The sequence below is a fragment of the Oryctolagus cuniculus genome, chromosome 3 (assembly GCF_964237555.1).
Source record: "Oryctolagus cuniculus chromosome 3, mOryCun1.1, whole genome shotgun sequence".
Lineage (NCBI taxonomy): Eukaryota > Metazoa > Chordata > Mammalia > Lagomorpha > Leporidae > Oryctolagus > Oryctolagus cuniculus.
Genome location: NC_091434.1, coordinates 117308871 through 117325712, shown reverse-complemented (window position 1 = coordinate 117325712; position 16842 = coordinate 117308871). Strand labels below are relative to the sequence as shown.

At 54.8% G+C, this 16842-nt stretch overlaps 1 protein-coding gene across 2 annotated transcripts in view; it reads left to right on the top strand.

The window, feature by feature from the left end:
• The window catches only part of SCTR (secretin receptor), a 54433-nt gene extending 39482 nt beyond the window's left edge, over positions 1 to 14951 (top strand). The window contains 6 exon segments of one of the 2 annotated variants that reach the window (NM_001082028.1): positions 4065 to 4125; positions 7063 to 7132; positions 8534 to 8625; positions 10919 to 11045; positions 13743 to 13784; positions 14709 to 14951. In NM_001082028.1, the coding sequence (NP_001075497.1) occupies positions 4065 to 4125; positions 7063 to 7132; positions 8534 to 8625; positions 10919 to 11045; positions 13743 to 13784; positions 14709 to 14876 (560 nt within the window). In that variant the 3' untranslated portion in view covers positions 14877 to 14951. 2 annotated transcript variants of the gene reach the window in all.
• Positions 14952 to 16842: the final 1891 nt, after the last annotated feature.

Below are 16842 nucleotides of genomic sequence, written 5' to 3'. Positions count from 1 at the left end.
CATCTTTTGCACGACATGTCTGGAACTATCTTCATTACACTTTCATACCCAACTTGTCAGTTTGCTGGGCATGCATAGAACATCAGGTCCAAAAATCATTCTACCGCGCATTCTGCTTCCTGAGCCTTTTTACTCACCTCTCTGAATTGCAGGATCTTCTGTTTTGGAACTGTCGCACAGATGTGCTCTGAGTGAGGTCTTTTCTCATCCATTTTGCTGGCACTTGGTAGCCCTTTCACCAGGAAACGTGTGCCCTTCACTTCCTGAAATGAATTTCTTACATTATCTATTTGATTATTTGTTTCCATCTGCCTTTTATTCTCTTTTTTCAGTCAGGTGGTGCACATCCTGGACTCAACCTTTGATTTTCTAATTCCCTCCTCTCCATTCTACTCTGGTTGTTCTGTTTTCTGAGAGATTCTGTCTTTATCTCCAGATGCAACTATTGAATTATTTATAATACATTTATTTATTTTTTATTGATTTGAAAGTGGGGGGGAGACAGAGGGAGAGAGAGAGAGACAGAGAGAGATCTTCTATCCACTGATTCATTTCCCAAATGTTGTCAACAGTCAAAACCAGGGTCACAGAATTCCGTCTGGGTCTGAATTACTTGAGCTGTCAGCTGCTGCCTCCCAGAATGTGCATTAGCAGGTAGCTGGGTTGCAAGTGGAGCAGCTGGCACTGGAAGCAGGCGTTCCAATAGGGATGCAGGTGTCCCAAGTGGCAGCCTGCATTCTGCGCCACAACACCTGCCTCTATCATCTACTGAACTTTAACAATTTGGAAATTTTTATCTTCATTTTACTTGAAAGCCAGAGAGAGATCTTCAGTGTGCCAGCTTACTCCCCAGACGCCAATAACAGCCAGAGCTGGGCCAGGCTGAAACCCGCAGCCTGGATCTCCTACATGGGTCACAGGGACCCAGCTATCTGAGTTGTTACCTTCTGCCTCTCAGGGTGCACAGTTAGTACCCTGGAAGGGGGAGAGGAGCCAGGACTTGAACCCAGGCACTCTAATATGGGGCGTGGGTGTCCCAAGCAGCACCTTAACTGTGCCAAATGCCCATCCCAGCGTGTCTTTTTGTTCATTTCTCCCATGGGCGTTTTGAAGTGCCTATCCCCCGTGTAGGCCCTCTTTCTGGTTCCTGAATGCTCCCTGTTCACAGCTTCCTGCTCCAGCCTCCGAGACGCAAGCTTTCCTGCTCCGGTTCCTCCTGCTCCCCGTGTGGCCTGTTTCCCCCCAGTTCCTTTTCTGCAGTTGTTTTGGTCTTAGTCATTTATGTAATCAGCCATGGGTGACCTTGGCTGCCTGTTCGTATTTAAGAACGAGCCACTTCAAAGCTCGGGGTGGGGGTGGGGGTGTCTCTCCAGGCAGACTGGGCTGGAAGTGGCCCCTGCGTGTGTTGGGGGTCCCCAGCCTTGCTATCTATAGGCTCTGGGGACGGGGGCCGTTCATAGAAGAACTGTTTAATCCCCGACCTGGGGTGGGGGCTAGGGAATAGCCCAGGGGCCAGATGTTTGGGCAGACCTGGAGGCCAAAGGCAGAAGGGCCTGTGAGACCAAAGAAAGAGGCAGAGAAATCCAGGCTTACACAGAGCGTAATCTCCCAGGGCCTTCTGGGCGGCTGCAAGACAGCCCACGCTATGAGATCCAGGAGGAAGAGGGTTCTTAGAGAAAGGCAGCCCGTGGCTCACCGAGGGCACGTGGACTTTCTCTCAAGAAATGTTAACCTTGCAGGTGTCTGATAAGAGTGGTACGTTATCTTAATGACTTTGTTAACCAAAGGGTTTGGGATAACTGGCAGGGTTACCTAAAGGACGAGATAGTGGTTGCAGCCAGAATGGCTGTGGGCATGCCAAGCTGGATGCCCACGCCAGGTCTGGTGTTGTCCAGCACATAGATGGGCGTGTCCATTAGGAACTGAATGGAGTGAGGGTACACTGTGGCACAGTAGGTTAAGCTCCGCCTTGCCTCACCAGCATCCCATATTGAAGTGTCCATTCCAGTCCTGGCTGCTCTGCTTCTGATCCAGCTTCCTGCTGATGCTCCTAGCAAGCAGTGGGAAACAGCCCAAGTACCTAGGTCCCTGCCATCCATGGGGGAGACGTGGGTAGAGTTTATGGCTCCCGACTTTGACCTGGCCCAGCACTGGCTGTTAGTGGGCATTTGGGGAATGACCCAGTAGATGGACGATTTCTCTCTCTCTCCCTCCCTCCCTCCCTCCCTCCCTCCCTCCCTCCCTCCTTCTCTCATTCTGTGGCTCTGCCTTTCAAATAAATAAATTTCTTATAAAATACTGAGCATGAGCCAATACAGGAGTTAAAAATTTCTAGTAAATGCAGGACAAGGAAACAGGTGAAATTCATTTCAATATTTTCTACTTTGCCCACTACAACCAATATAGTATTATTTCAATGTGTAACCAATGTAAAGATTGTGGATGATATATTTTACGTTCCTTCATTCAAACACTACACCTGGACAGCACAGGTGGAGACCATCACCTCATTCCTGTGTTTAGCCAAGTACCACCCCCCCACACACACATGCACATGCACACACACACACTCACTGGGCTGGAGCCCCAGTTCTCCCTGGCAGTTTCTTTTTTAAAAGATTTATTTTGCTTATTTGAAAGGCAGAGTTACAGAGAAAGCGAGGTTTTCCATCCACTTATTCACTTCCCAAATGGCTACCATGGCTGGGGCTGGGCCAGGCCAAAGCCAGGAGCCAGAAGCTTCCTCCAGGTCTCCCACATAGGTGCAAGGTCCCAAGCACTTGGGCCATCTTCCACTGTTTTCCCAGGTGCATTAGCAGGGAGCTAGATCAGAAGTGGAGCATCTGGGACTCAAACTGGTGCCCATATGGAATGGCAATGTCCCAGGTGGTGGCTTTATCCACTACAACACAGTCCTGGGCCCTTGGCTGTTTCTCCAGATTATAACTCTGTTATAATCATGGGATGATTGCTATCCTGGCAGGAAGTGGCAGGATACATGCTGGCTACGAGGGTAGCACCACCTACCTGGGGTGTTCATCTATGTCTTATCCAGACTTCCAAACCTTCCTGTGTTCTAACCACCCTGTCTCCTGCCCCAGTTCCCAGGGCACCCCTGGCACCCTTGAAGCACATGACTGACACACTGTCCCAGCATGGCAGAGGGGTTTCCATGGAAACCAATCCTGGCACCTGCTCAGTACCTGGCTGGGAGAACCAGCTGCTTTGTTGCTTGTCCACGTGTTGAGGGTGGAGTCCTGGGCTGGTGTTGTGAAGCAGCTGCCTGTGACACCAGCACCCCGCATGAGCGCCACATTGAGTCCTGGCTGCTCCACTTCTGATCCAGCTCCCACTTGGGAAAGCAGTGGAAGATGACCCCAGTGCCTGGGCCCCTGCACCTGCGTGGGAGACCCACAAGAAGCTCCTGGCTTCAAATTGGCCCAGCTCTAGCCATTGCGGTCATTTGGGGAGTGAACTAGCGGGTGGATGACTTCTCTCTCTCTCCCTCCCTCTCTCTGTAATTCTACCTCTCAAATAAATAAATAAATAAATCTTAAAAAAAATTAAAAAAAGAAATTTTTTTGACAGGCAGAGTGGACAGTGAGTGAGAGAGAGATAAAAAAAGAAATCTTAAAAAAAAATACAAGAAAGGACTGGCGCTGCGGCTCACTAGGCTAATCCTCTGCCTAGCGGCGCTGGCACACCGGGTTCTAGTCCCGGTCGGGGCGCCGGATTCTGTCCCGGTTGCCCCTCTTCCAGGCCAGCTCTCTGCTGTGGCCAGGGAGTACAGTGGAGGATGGCCCAAGTGCTTGGGCCCTGCACCCCATGGGAGACCAGGAGAAGCACCTGGCTCCTGCCTTCGGATCAGCGCGGTGTGCCGGCCACAGCGCGCTGGCCGTGGCGGCCATTGGAGGGTGAACGAATGGCAAAGGAAGACCTTTCTCTCTGTCTGTCTCTCTCTCACTGTCCACTCTGCCTGTCAAAAAAATTTAAAAAAAAACTTAAAAAAAAATACAAGAAAGTTGAGTCCTCTCTCAGCCTGTCCTCTGGCGCTTCCTCCTCAGGTTCCCCAGCCATGTTTGTGACTTCGTGGGCTGTCACCAGGCACTTTCTGGAAGACTCTGGGTAAGCTGCTGCAGAGGCAGGGAGTGCACTTGACACCGTCCAGGTTTCCAGACAGCAGAGGGACATCCTCAGCACGACCCAGGAGAGCTCTCCCTCCTGCAGTAATGCCCACTGCTCCCTGGGCGTGAGCTTGCAGAAGGGCCCAGCAGCCTCGGCCGCACCTGTGCCCTCGCGGGCTCCCTGTCGGCCCTGTGCTCAGGTCAGGTGCAGGCAGGAGCTGCGGGACGGCAGGCAGGTGCTGCTCAATGGGGAAGCATCAGTCCAGCTTCACCTTCGTCCTGGGATCTCCCTTCCCCATGGGGGTTCCAGGCCCTGCAGAGCCACTCCACTCCTCAGTGTGGCACCAGTGGGGACAAAACTGATGTCTAGTGTCATTTTCTAAAGGAGTGAGATGCTGAGGGCACGGATAAAGCCCTGGGGGCCCCTCTGGAGGCGGGCACATGGGATCCCAGCTTGGAAGAAGCCAGGGGAGAAGGGGGGCCAACATGACAGAGTGGGAGTCAGTTTCTCAAGAGCATAAAGACCCGTCCGGTGAGTGCGTGAGGTGGAGGCGCTTGCACGTGTATTGTAGTCCAAGTTCAGCTCAAAGCTGTTGTTTCAAAACACAATAGTCTCCTTATCTTGAGGGGAGGGCGCCTTCCAAGACCCCCACGGATGCTTGAAACAGGGATGATGCCCAACTCTTATGAATGCTGTGCTTTTTCCTGAATATTCATTCCTAAATAAAGTTTAATGTATAAGGCAGGCACAGTAAGAGGTGAACAATAATAAAACAGCAGTGACAGCAATAACTTATAAAATGCACAGCATCACTGCTGTTCAGGGCCTCTATCAGGCAAAATAAACAGTCCTTGAACACAAACACTGCAATACCCCATGAGTGAGTAGCCGGCGGGCAGGTAGCCTATACAGGGCGGATACCAGGGACAATGGGATGATTGTTGTCCTGGCAGGAGGCCGCAGGTCAGTTCTAGGGTTTGTCCCTCTACAAATGATATCAGAAATGACCCCCCTAAAATATATGCGAAAATCTGGCCCCTTAAAGTTCCCCAGAATTTCCATCTGGGGTACCACATATGTTACCGGAATCTGGGGTGCCATACGAAATCACCATATGCTTATTACTAAATCCCCAATATTAGTAAGCCCGAGAGGGTTGTTGCCTAATAGTTAGAGAAGAATTATAAAATACCGGCGTAAATAAACGAGGCAGCATGGTACATTTTAAGCTTTTATTTAGTGAGAAAGATTCATAGGAGAGTGAGTGCTCTATCTAAGAGAGAGGGGTAGATCTGGGTTTATACCGAGTACCAGGAACCAGCCACGTGCAAGAGTATCCAGGCCAGGAAGCATAGAGAGGGTTGGCCTGAAGGCCACGTGCCCTGGAGGCGCAGGGCTACAGCCAGCTCCCTCTTGGCAAGAGGCCAGGGGAAAGAAGAGAAGGACGGACACACCCTGTCCCAGGTGTTTAACCCACTTCCAAAGGAGAGTGGTTAATTAACCTGATTGGCCAGGTAGGGGCATGAGGTCACACAGGGGCGTGGTGAAGGTATCAGGTAGGGCGTGAGGTCACACAGGGGCTTGGTGAAGGCGTGGTCTTCCAGCTCACAAACCTAATAGATTTTAACCTGTATGCCTGCCTATTTCAGAGTGGTGCATAGTTTAAACCCTGCGTGGTTGATTTCTGCAGTTTTTGATGTGCTAACTTTGGACTGCCTTTGACTGAAACCTTAGGAAGCAAAAACTTAGATAAGAGGTCAGGGCTATAGTAAAATGTTTTAATTGGGTGAATTTGCTTTTTTTTTTAATTTTATTTATTTGAGAGGTAGAGTTACAGAGAGAGTGAGAGAGAGAGGTCTTCTATCTGCTGGTTCACTCCCCAAATGGCTACAACAACCGGAGCTGAGCCAATCTGAAACCAGGAGCTTCTTCCGGGTCTCCCCAGGGGCCCAAGCACTTAGGCCATCTTCTATTGCTTTTCGAGGCCACAGCAGAGAGCTGGATCAGAAGAGAAGCAACCGGGACACAAACCAGCACCCATATGGGACGCTGGCACCTCAGACAGGGGCTTAGCCCACTACGCCATGGTGTTGCTTCTTAAAAAACAATAGAGCTGGTGCCGCGGCTCACTAGGCTAATCCTCCGCCTTGCGGTACCGGCACACCGGGTTCTAGTCCCTGTCGGGGTGCCGGATTCTGTCCCGGTTGCCCCTCTTCCAGGCCAGCTCTCTGCTGTGGCCAGGGAGTGCAGTGGAGGATGGCCCAAGTCCTTGGGCCCTGCACCCCATGGGAGACCAGGAGAAGCACCTGGCTCCTGCCTTCGGATCAGTGCGGTGCCATTGGTGGCCATTGGAGGGTGAACCAACAGCAAAGGAAGACCTTTCTCTCTGTCTCTCTCTCTCTCACTATCCACTCTGCCTGTCAAAAAAAACAAAACAAACAAAAAAAAAAACAAAAAACAAAAAAACACAACAACAACAAAACAATAGGAATTTTTTACCTCTCTAGAAAAACACAGGAGTCTATTAACATTTCTCATTTTCCCTTCTGACAAAGATCAGCCAGAGCAGGGCTCCAGCAGCCTTGGACCAGGCACAGGCTCTCAGTGTGCCAGCTCCCCACAGGCCTAAGGCTCCTGCGTGCAGGGGTCATAGGCCAGTTCCGGGACCTTTCACTCCCTGATGCCATCTGTCTGGCCTCTGGTAGCAGCTGAGTGTGACACCACGCCCCACAGTGAATCCTGACAATGAGCCAGCTTTGGGATCCAGGGTCGTGGGCTCCCGCGTTCCTGCCTGTGTGCACGGGGACAGGTGGCTGTACGCCGGGGCTCAGGGCCATAGGCGCAGGTGCTTCATGCCATGGCCCAGCTCAGGGACTGGGCCTTGACCAGCCAGCCCAGCTCCCTACTCCTAACCAACCCTGGGGGCCCTTCCCGTAGGTGCTGGGACATCAACGCCAACGCGGCCATCTGGTGGGTCATTCGAGGGCCTGTGATCCTCTCCATCCTGGTGAGTGGTCGTCCTCCTCCGAGCTGGGGTCACTGGGGTAGACAGAAACAGAGCTTGGTCCCCGGGGGTCTCTGGCCCCACACTAGGCTCCCAATGCCCACAGGGATGACCCACCAGCTTCCAGCTGGCTTCCAGCGGGCTGCCAGCTTCCAGGGTGGACTGCAGCTTGTGGTCTGGAAGCTCCGCCCCCTAGCCAATGGAGGGCGGGAGTGGGGTGAGTGGCAGGCAGGAGGTCAATGCTTACAGACCTCCCTCTTCTTGGTCCTGGAAGGGGCCAAGCTCCTTACTCTAAACTGGCTGCCTCCCACTGGCTGAGTTCTCCACGGTGCAGATTGAGCCTGGTCATTGCCGGTCTCCTCCCCCCCACTAAGTGTTCTCTTGTTAACCTGAGTTATTGAGCTGGGGTTACAGGAGGAGGCAGGGTCCGGCTGGGGACAGCTGGGTGGGGCTGTGGTCTCAGCAGTGGGGGCTAAGCCGTGCCTCTAGGCAAAGATTTGGGAGTGACTGTTGTGGGCAAGGACAGGGACCTCAGCAGGTTGCAACCCTGGCTGCCTTTGCCCGTCACCTGGGAGCTTATTTCCGAAGCAGAGAGGCAGAGACAGACAGAAACAAGAGTTCCCACCCGCTGGGTCAGTTCCCAAATGTCCGCACCCACAGCAGCCAGGAGCTGGGAGCACATATGGGTGGCAGGGACTCAAACACTAGAGCCATCACTGCCGCCTCCCAGGGTCTGCATTAGTAGGAAGCTGGAGCCAGGACTCGAACCCGAGCACTCCAGTGTGGAAGACCGGGCCAAATGCCTGCCCCGTCCTTTAGGATGCTTCAGTATCAGTCCTAAATACAGTGAGTCACGGAAGGGAGGTAAGCCAGGCGGCTTCCTGGAGCTGGTGACTGAGCTGCAAACCGACTCCACTAGACTGTGAAGCCGTGGTTCTCAAAGCGTGGCCCACAGGCCAGCGGCTTCTGTATCCCTCCCCCACCCGCACCCCAGGAGCTTGTGACACAAGAGAAGTCTTGGGCTCCTGGCCAGATTAGCTGAACCATAACCTGCAGGGTGGAGCGCCTGCCTTTTGTACCCTGAACTCTAAGACTCAATGCTGTGCAGCAGCTGTCACCTCGCACATGTCTGGGAAGCAGACTCGGAGCCAGACGCGCATGTTAACCAGACCTGCAGGGGGACTCGGCAGCCCGGCGGGTGCCAGTCCATAGAGTACTCAGCTCTGCAACTGAGCAGATCCGGAGCAGCCCAGGGGAGGCAGCCACGGCCCCCAGACCCCTTGTCTCACCAGGACTTCGGAAGGCCACAGTGGTGCCTGCAGTGCCTACTCTGGTCACAGGTCCGCAGAATAGGCGCCCAGCAATCAGACCCCCTCAGTCTCATCCTGGCCTCCTGTTTTGCAGATTAACTTCGTCCTCTTTATAAACATCCTAAGAATCCTGACGAGAAAACTCAGAACCCAGGAAACAAGAGGACAAGACATGAACCATTACAAGTATGTGGAGGGCAGTATGCTCTGTCAGTCAGTCTATCATCAGGCATTGGCTAGCCGCCTACTGTTTACCCAGCCACTGCTGGCTCTGGGAGATGGGGAAAAAAGAAAACAGTGTGATCTAGTTCCAAGGTGACAGGGTCACGGGGTTAGGGGGAGGGGAACGGGTCTGACTGTGATGCCCGAGACGCTGTGTGAAGGGGGTGGGGTGGGGGCCTTTCGGAGCCGAGATCCTCTGTACCCTTGGGGCAAGGCTGGGGAGCCTTGGACCTCAGGGAATGTGTATTGTTTGAGGGAGAGTGGCTACAGCTTTCATCAATCTTTCCAGGAGATATGCAATCCAAAAATACTTGGAAGTCTTCAGATGCTGCAGAGAAAGGTGTGAGAGGGCTGGGGCTGCCATAAGCAGGGTTTTCAGGAAACACAGCCCTGGGGGCTGGCAGGGGCCAGACGGAGTGTGCAAGGTGGGTGGAGCTGGGGACCAGCCACCAAATTGCCAGAAGAAACACAGGAGGTCCATTTACATCTCAATTTTAGATAAACAACAAATAGTTGGGCTTTTTTTTTTTTTGAGTACTTATAGCCAAAAAAAGTCTCCCTTGTGTATCTGAAATTCAAATTTAACTGAGCATCCTGTTTTTGTTTTTTAAAAAAATTTATTTGAAATGCAGAGAGAGAGAGAGAGAGAGAGAGAGAGAGAAGGCTCTCACTTTCTGGTTCATTTCCCAGATGCCTTCAACAGTTGGGGCTGGCCCAGGCTGAAGCCAGAAGCTGGGAATTCGACCCTGGTCTTCCCATGGGTGTCAAGGACCCAATTTCTTGAACTATCGCTTGCTGCCTCCCCAGGTCTGCATTAGCAGGAAGTTGGGAGTCAGGAGCCAGAGGTGGGAATCGAAGCCAGGCACTGTGTGCATCTTAACCGCTAGGCCAAACACCCACCTCAATCCTATTTATATATATAGGACAGGCAGAGTTAGACAGTGAGAGAGACAGAGAGAAAGGTCTTCCTTCCGTTGGTTCACCCCCTAAATGACCGCCACAGCCGGCACGCCGCACCGATCCGAAGCCAGGAGCCAGGTGCCTCTTCCTGGTCTCCCATGCAGGTGCAGGGCCCAAGGACCTGGGCCATCCTCCACTGCCTTCCCCGGGCCACAGCAGAAAGCTGGACTGGAAGAGGAGCAACCTGGGCAGAACTGGTGCCCCAACCGGGACTAGAACCCGGCACCGCAGGCGGAGGATTAGCCTGGTGAGCTGAGGTGCCGGCCTAATCCTATATTTTTATTGCTGAATTGGTTGACCCTGGGGAAGGCATTTGGCACGGAACACCCACATCTGATACCAGAGCACCTGGGGTCAAGTCCCAGCTCCATCCTGCATCGCAGCTTCCTTCTAAGGTGCACGCTGGGAGGCAGCAGGTGTTGGCTCAGGCAGTGAGGCTCCTGCCACCCACAGGGGAGTCCCAGATTGAGTTCCTAGTTCCTGGCTTTGGTTTGGCCCAGCCCCCAGCTGTTGTGGGCATTTGGGAAGTAATCCACACATAGGAGATCTCTTGTCTCTCTGCCTTTCAAATTATTTTTTTTTTTTTTTTTTTGACAGGCAGAGTGGACAGTGAGAGAGAGAGACAGAGAGAAATGTCTTCCTTTGCCGTTGGTTCACCCTCCAATGGCCGCCGCGGCCGGCGCGCTGCGGCTGGCGCACCGCGCTGATCCGAAGCCAGGAGCCAGGTGCTTTTTCCTGGTCTCCCATGGGGTGCAGGGCCCAAGCACCTGGGCCATCCTCCACTGCACTCCCTGGCCACAGCAGAGGGCTGGCCTGGAAGAGGGGCAACCGGGACAGAATCCGGCGCCCTGACCGGGACTAGAACCCGGTGTGCCGGCGCCGCTAGGCGGAGGATTAGCCTAGTGAGCCGCGGCGCCGGCCCTGCCTTTCAAATTAAAAAATAAACTTGGCAACCCTTGCATGGGGAAAAAAATAGCAGAGCTTCTTACAGGTCTGTACTACTTAACGAAGAAGAAAGCGGACTTTTTTCAATGAGAAACAGCATGGCAAAAATACAGACCCACAATATATGAATGGAGTCATTGGGTGGGCACTTTCCCCTCTTCTGTACTGGGAGAGGTACCCGAGCAGCGTTGTGGGATTGTCCATGGAGTTGGTCAGTGTCAGATCTGGTGATGCGTGCGGGGAGGATAGAAAACTCTGCCAGGTGAGAAGTGACAGCAAAGAAGTTGGGGACACTGCTCCCGAGCCCTCAAGGCATCAGGCAGGAGATGTCTGGGTGTCCCTGTGTCCCCAGGCGTCTGGCCAGGTCCACCCTCCTGCTGATCCCCCTCTTCGGTGTCCACTACATCGTCTTTGTCTTCTCCCCCGAGGGCGCCATGGAGATCCAGCTGTTTTTCGAATTGGCCCTCGGCTCATTCCAGGTAAGCCTAGGGATGACTGCAGCTGAAACAGGGGCTCATTTCCTCTCTCCTTTCTCTCTCTTTCTCTTTCTCTTTCTCTCTCTCTCTCTCTCTCTCTCTCTCTCTCTCTCTCTCTCTCTCTCTCTCTCTCTTAGAAATAGAGGCCGGAGGCCCTGCAAGCCCCATGGAGTGCAGCAGTAGCTGGGAAGGGGACTTGGGGGGGGGGGGGGACACAGCAGGGAGCTTGCCTGTGCTGGGCCACTCTGGGTGGGCCGCATGGTCCCCAGCATCACACAGGGCCGGGGCTGTGAGATAAACCTCTGAATGGACAGGTGACCCCTGCCTGCGCACAGTGTGTGGGGCAGCTGTCACCAGGGTAGCGTGGTCAGGGTGAGGTCAGCGCTGAGGGCCCAGCCACCACCAAGGCCAGCAGGAGGCCGGGCCCTGCGTGCGCCGAGGGGCGGTGCGTGAAGCATGACACGCTCCTCATCGCTCTGGGAAGTCCATGGAAAATGCCCCAGACTGCAAAACCCCCAGCGGCCAAATCAGCAGATTACTTAGAATCAGTTAAGAGAGTTGCAAGCCTTGGCCTCTGGGGAACAGGAAACGGGCGGGGGCGGGGCTGCAGGAGGCTGTGGGGTTTTGTAACAAGAATTATTTGACCCTTTAAAACCAGATGTGTACACAACTTATTAAAGATTAAAACCCCCTTCAAAAACAGAAAGAGCTGCAGTATCACCTACCAACTCAACAAAATAGTTTGAGGTTAAAAAACAAAAAGGAGCCTTGTTCAGACAGAAGGGAGCCTTAATACAAATCCCAAACTTCACCGGTCACTGTTTATTTACTTATAACTATTTCCTTTCAAAAATAATGTGAAGTCGCTTTGGGGAAAAACATAAAAGACAAAAAATAAATAAGTAGATGATGGATAAGAGAGAAAAGAGTAAAAAGCCAAGTTGAGTTCATAACACAGAAACAAGTTTGATCAAGTCTGATAAAGGTGGTCGAGACGGGTCATAAATTTGACCTGGAGCTTCCCAGTGGCCCAAGAAAGACAGCCAAGTCTGCTTCAAGATTTACCTTTCTTTGGATGAAAACCAATTGCCAGGGAAAGCCCTGTGATAATAGGCTCTAGGACCACACAGAAACTCCCCCAGTGGCTTTTCATACCTGAATTAGTTTGTCCTCAACAATGTCCACACACCAGTGTCCCACAGAGCCTGCCATCATTTTAAGTTCAGGGCAGGTGTGCTGGGGTCCTCCTGTCACTCACAGGCTCTGGGAGAATGCGTCACCCGGAACACATCCTTGAGCAGTCAGGTCTTGGGCTCCCCACACCTTCGCATGCCTGATCCCCTCGGTCTAGAACCCTGGCCACCCCCTAGGTCTCCCTAGGGAACCCACGACGCTTTTCCTCTTAGCCAGTGAGCCTGCATGGCCACCTGGACCACAGCTCACTTTTGCTGATTCAGGGCCCCAGGCAGCGGAGGCCCCCTAGTGACCCTGGTCCCAGGAGACAGGCAGCAGCCTCCGCAGAGGGGCTCATAGAGCCGCAGGCCTGCCAACCCCCCTGTGACTCAGCTCCCTTCCTGGACACTGGGGCCCTGCTGGCCCAGAACCCAGAATCCTGCCATTTTGTTCAGGCCCAGCATCGCTGCACATCCTGCCTGTCAATGCCTTTCCCTGCCTCTCCCTGGACAGCGATGGTCATTGGCACTGTCTGGGGCTCTCTCACACCTGACCCCAAGATTCGGACACGCACCTGCTCGGAGCCAGTGGCCCTTGCACACCTGCCATTTAAAGCAGCCCCTTCGGGTTTTGGCCCTGACTCTTAAGAGTGCCAGCACCCCATAGCAGGAGCCTTTAGGTTAAGCGCTCCATAGAGGCTGGTTCAAGGATCCTGTTGAAGGTAGAGGTGAAGGGCTGGCCTGCACAGAGGAGGCTTTGGGCCGCCCAAGGTCAGGGCTGTTCACCTGGGCCTGGTGGTGGTGGGGGAGGTGCTCACTGCCCAAGAGGCCAGGACTTAGGCCTGTGGGAAGGGCAGGTGGCTGCAGTGGGGCCCTGCGAGGGGGCGAGCAGAGCCAGAAGCTCATGGTCTATAGGCCTGTAGGGCTCCCCGGGGGCCCCAGGTACCAGCAGGGAGGGTCGTGCTAGGCCCAGACCGCTGCAAGCCTGGGGACATAAAGCCGTGACCATGGCAGTGCCTGCACCTGTCCACTAAGCGGGCAGGGCCAGCTTACATATTGCTGGCCGGCTGGCCCTGCCTGTGCAGTTTGTCTCTGTGTGAACTGGTTGTCCACGTTCTCCAGACGTCCAGCTAATTTGGAAACCTCCACCAGGGGCTCCTGCTGGGCTTGTCCTGTACCTCCTGATGGAGCGGGGCGAACTTCAGCTGCTGCCACTCCCTGCGGCCCCCTGGTTAGCCGCCCTTCCTTTACTATCGCTGACGCCACCCACCCACATGCACCTGAGGCTCTGTGTTGGACGGGGTTGGGAGAGGAATAGATGAGAGGGACTTTCCATCGGTGCTGGGTGGTGCAGGCCCAGCCAGGGGCGCTGTGTATGGGGGGGGGGGGGCAGAGATGGCCCTAATACCTGCTGAGCTCAGAGAAGTGGGGGCTGTGGACTTGAGCTGTAAGAATGAGCCCCAGGCCTGGTTGTCCTGGCCCAGGCTGAACCCCTGTGCTAACCCGTGCCCCTCCACGCCTCCTACAGGGGCTGGTGGTCGCCGTCCTCTACTGCTTCCTCAACGGGGAGGTGAGTGTTTTGGGGGTGCCCCTGGATTCCTGATCAGGAGGAGCTGCCTGGAAAGGGTGGTGGGAAGATGCATATAAAAGGGGGAAGAGGAGCTGGGGCCGTGGGTGCAAGGGGCAAGGCTGGTCTCCCAGGGGGCTGAGCGCACTCCCTGGGGGCAGCAGAATCACCCGTAGGGCCTGGGAACATGTATTTGCACAAGTTTGCTCCAGGTGACTCTTAGCCATGGGCGAATGTAAGCACTCCACCCAAATCCCAGAGGCTGACTGCCCTGATGCTTCCTCAGTGGGCGGCCTCAGTCTTCTCAGATGAGAAATGGGTGACTCAGCAGCACTGGCTGCCTGTCCTCAGCACAGCACCGTAAGGACTCCCGCCTGCGTGGAGCACTGGAGTCAGGACGCGAGGCCCCATGGAGGCCGCGTTACCAACACTGGCTGAATGTGTCCTCGATCACCAGCCGGGCCTGTATGTGTGCGCGTGCGCGTCTGGAGTGCTGACGGCTGGCCTCCTATCGGGTTCACCACACTCCAATGGCAGTGACCCCGGTGTTTTCCGAAAGCAAGCACCAAGCCCAGCCTCAAGGGTTTGGCTGTTCCAGCTGAGGACTGGGGAGGAAATTTCCACAGAGCAGACCCTTGGCTTCCAGACAGGTTCCCAGCTGGGGCGGCCTCATGCAAATAAGCACCCAGGGGTCCTGCGTGGGTCTGCGTGTTCTGGGGAAACAAACCACAGGGCCGGTCCTGGAACACAGTGTAACGGGGTGGCAGGTACTCAGTATCTTCTAGACACCGAGGCCGGAAATGGTCAACCCGAGCGGCCTGCAGGTGACAGGACCCCAGACTGGCTGGGCAGAGGCCCCCAGGGATTGCGTGGGCTGCAGGCCCGGGGCCTGTCCTTTCTTCCCTGGCTGATGGTGGCCTCCGGCAGGTGCAGCTAGAAGTTCAGAAGAAGTGGCAGCAGTGGCACCTCTGGGAGCCGCCGCTCTGCCCTGTGGCCCTCAGCTCCTCCTTCAGCAACGGCACCAGCAGCCTCAACAGCACCAAGGCCTGCCCCTCGGGGCGCAGCCGGGACACCTGCAGGGTCAGCATCATCTGAGAGGCCCAGAGCGGGGCTGAGGGAGCTGGAGATTGCTATGGACACCCAGACACCCAGTGCTCTCCTGAGGCTGGGACCCCCCCCCCCCCCCCCCAGGCCTTGGAGTCCTTAGAACTGAGCAGAAGGCACTTGGGGCACATGGGTGGAAGGCCACCCTGGCCGTCTGTGCTCTTCTGGGAAGGGCAGTCCAAGGGTCCCAGAGAGGGACGAGGAAATGGCACTCAGGGCAAGATTTGGTCTGTGGCTGTCCTCAGTCCTTCAGCCCTGAGACGCAAGAGGCGAGGGGCTGCACGGCTGCCACCCTGACTCTTTGCTGGAGAAAGGAAGGGGCTGCCCCGGTCTCGGCTCACATTCTGGGACAAACATAGACACCCCAGGCGGGCCCTGTCTGTCCCCCACTGCAACTCACCTTTCCAGCCCTCTGGGACGACAGCCTTTGGGACGACCTGATCAAGTCACAGTGGAGGCCAGGGTGGGGCTGGGATTCCCTGTTAGGGTCCCTGGCTGCAGGTGCAGCAGGACAGGGGGCATGATCCCATTTCACAGATGAATGGGTTCACCAAGGCCCTGTGACTCGCCCAAGCTACGGCATGAGGTTGGCAGACGTGCAGTCCAAGGTCTTTTATCCCAGGCGTGGGATAGGCGCCTGTCTCCCCACCTCCACTAAGCTCCTCGGGATGTCTGTCTCACCCCTAACTGTGGCTCTCAGCTCCCTTGGATGAATGGGGGAGGGTGCTCCATGAAACTTCGTGGACGATGGAATCAGAAGTTATCCTGGCAGAAAAAAAAATTGAAATCCATGCATCCTTTTGTTTTCTCATGGTCTGCATTTTCCATGTACTTTTTGAAGAGCCGTCATGCCCATGGATTTCAAAGCTGCACTCCCTGCGGGACGTGAGGGTGGAGGGGCAAAATACAGGAGTGCCTTTACAAAACCTAAACACCCAGTGCTGGGGCAGAAGCAATCTAGAGCCAGAGAAGCAGCAATTCCCCTTCCCCAACCCCGCAGGTGAAGAGGAAAAGGCATCTTGCCCCGGGGTGGGCAGCTCCAGTCCTGGCTCTGGGTGGCCCTGGATCCCCCTCCCCCATCCCCTGCCCTTCCCCCAAAGAGACAAGGTCACCCCCTTGCACACTTCCCAGCCTGTGTGCCTGATGAGCTCTGGTCTCGGAAAAAATTGAGTCCAAGGAAAACCTATCCTGGCCGAGGGTGATGGATGAATAGCCTGGTTGTTAACCTCCGGGGCCACTCTGACATGCCACGCCCCACTGCCTCCTGACTTTGAGTAACAACAAAAAAATCACAATGGGGTGGGAACTGGGTGCAGTGGTGAAGACAGCATTGGCTCTGCTTCTGACGCCGGCTTCCTGCTAGTGCACACCAGGGGAGGCAGCAGGTGAGGGCTCAAGTGCTTGGGTCCCTCCCATCTCCGTGGGAGACCTGCACGGAGTTCCCAGGTCCTGGGCATTAGGTAAAGAACCAGTGGGTGGGTGGGTGGGGCTCTGTCTCCATCCATCCGTCCCTCTCTCTCTTGAAGCAAATATATGAATAAAGATTTTTAAAAAGTGAAGCCCTATTTTAATTTCTTAAAAAAGAAAAACAGTGGAGGCAGGTATGGGCACCCGGTGTAGCCCCAAAGGGGAGCTCCAGTGACAAGGGCAAGGCAGAGACCAAAAGCCCATGCAATTGGTGGAAAGCAGAGTTCACCAGGAAGGGAAGGAGGGCAAAGCCTCACCTCCTGCTGGGCTGGGAAGGGGCAAATTAGGAAGGAACCTGCAGCCGGGCGCCAGGTGCGGCCATCTCAGCTCGCTCGGGTCCCTTCACCTCTGCTGATGACCAGCTCAGCTGTTAATCATCACCCAGGGCCTGGCTGTTCCCTGCACCCCTGCAAAGCTCAGCAGCTCCAGATACGCGCTCTTTGGAATGTGTTCTAGGACCAAAACTGGTCCCCCGAGGCCAGCTGGCCCT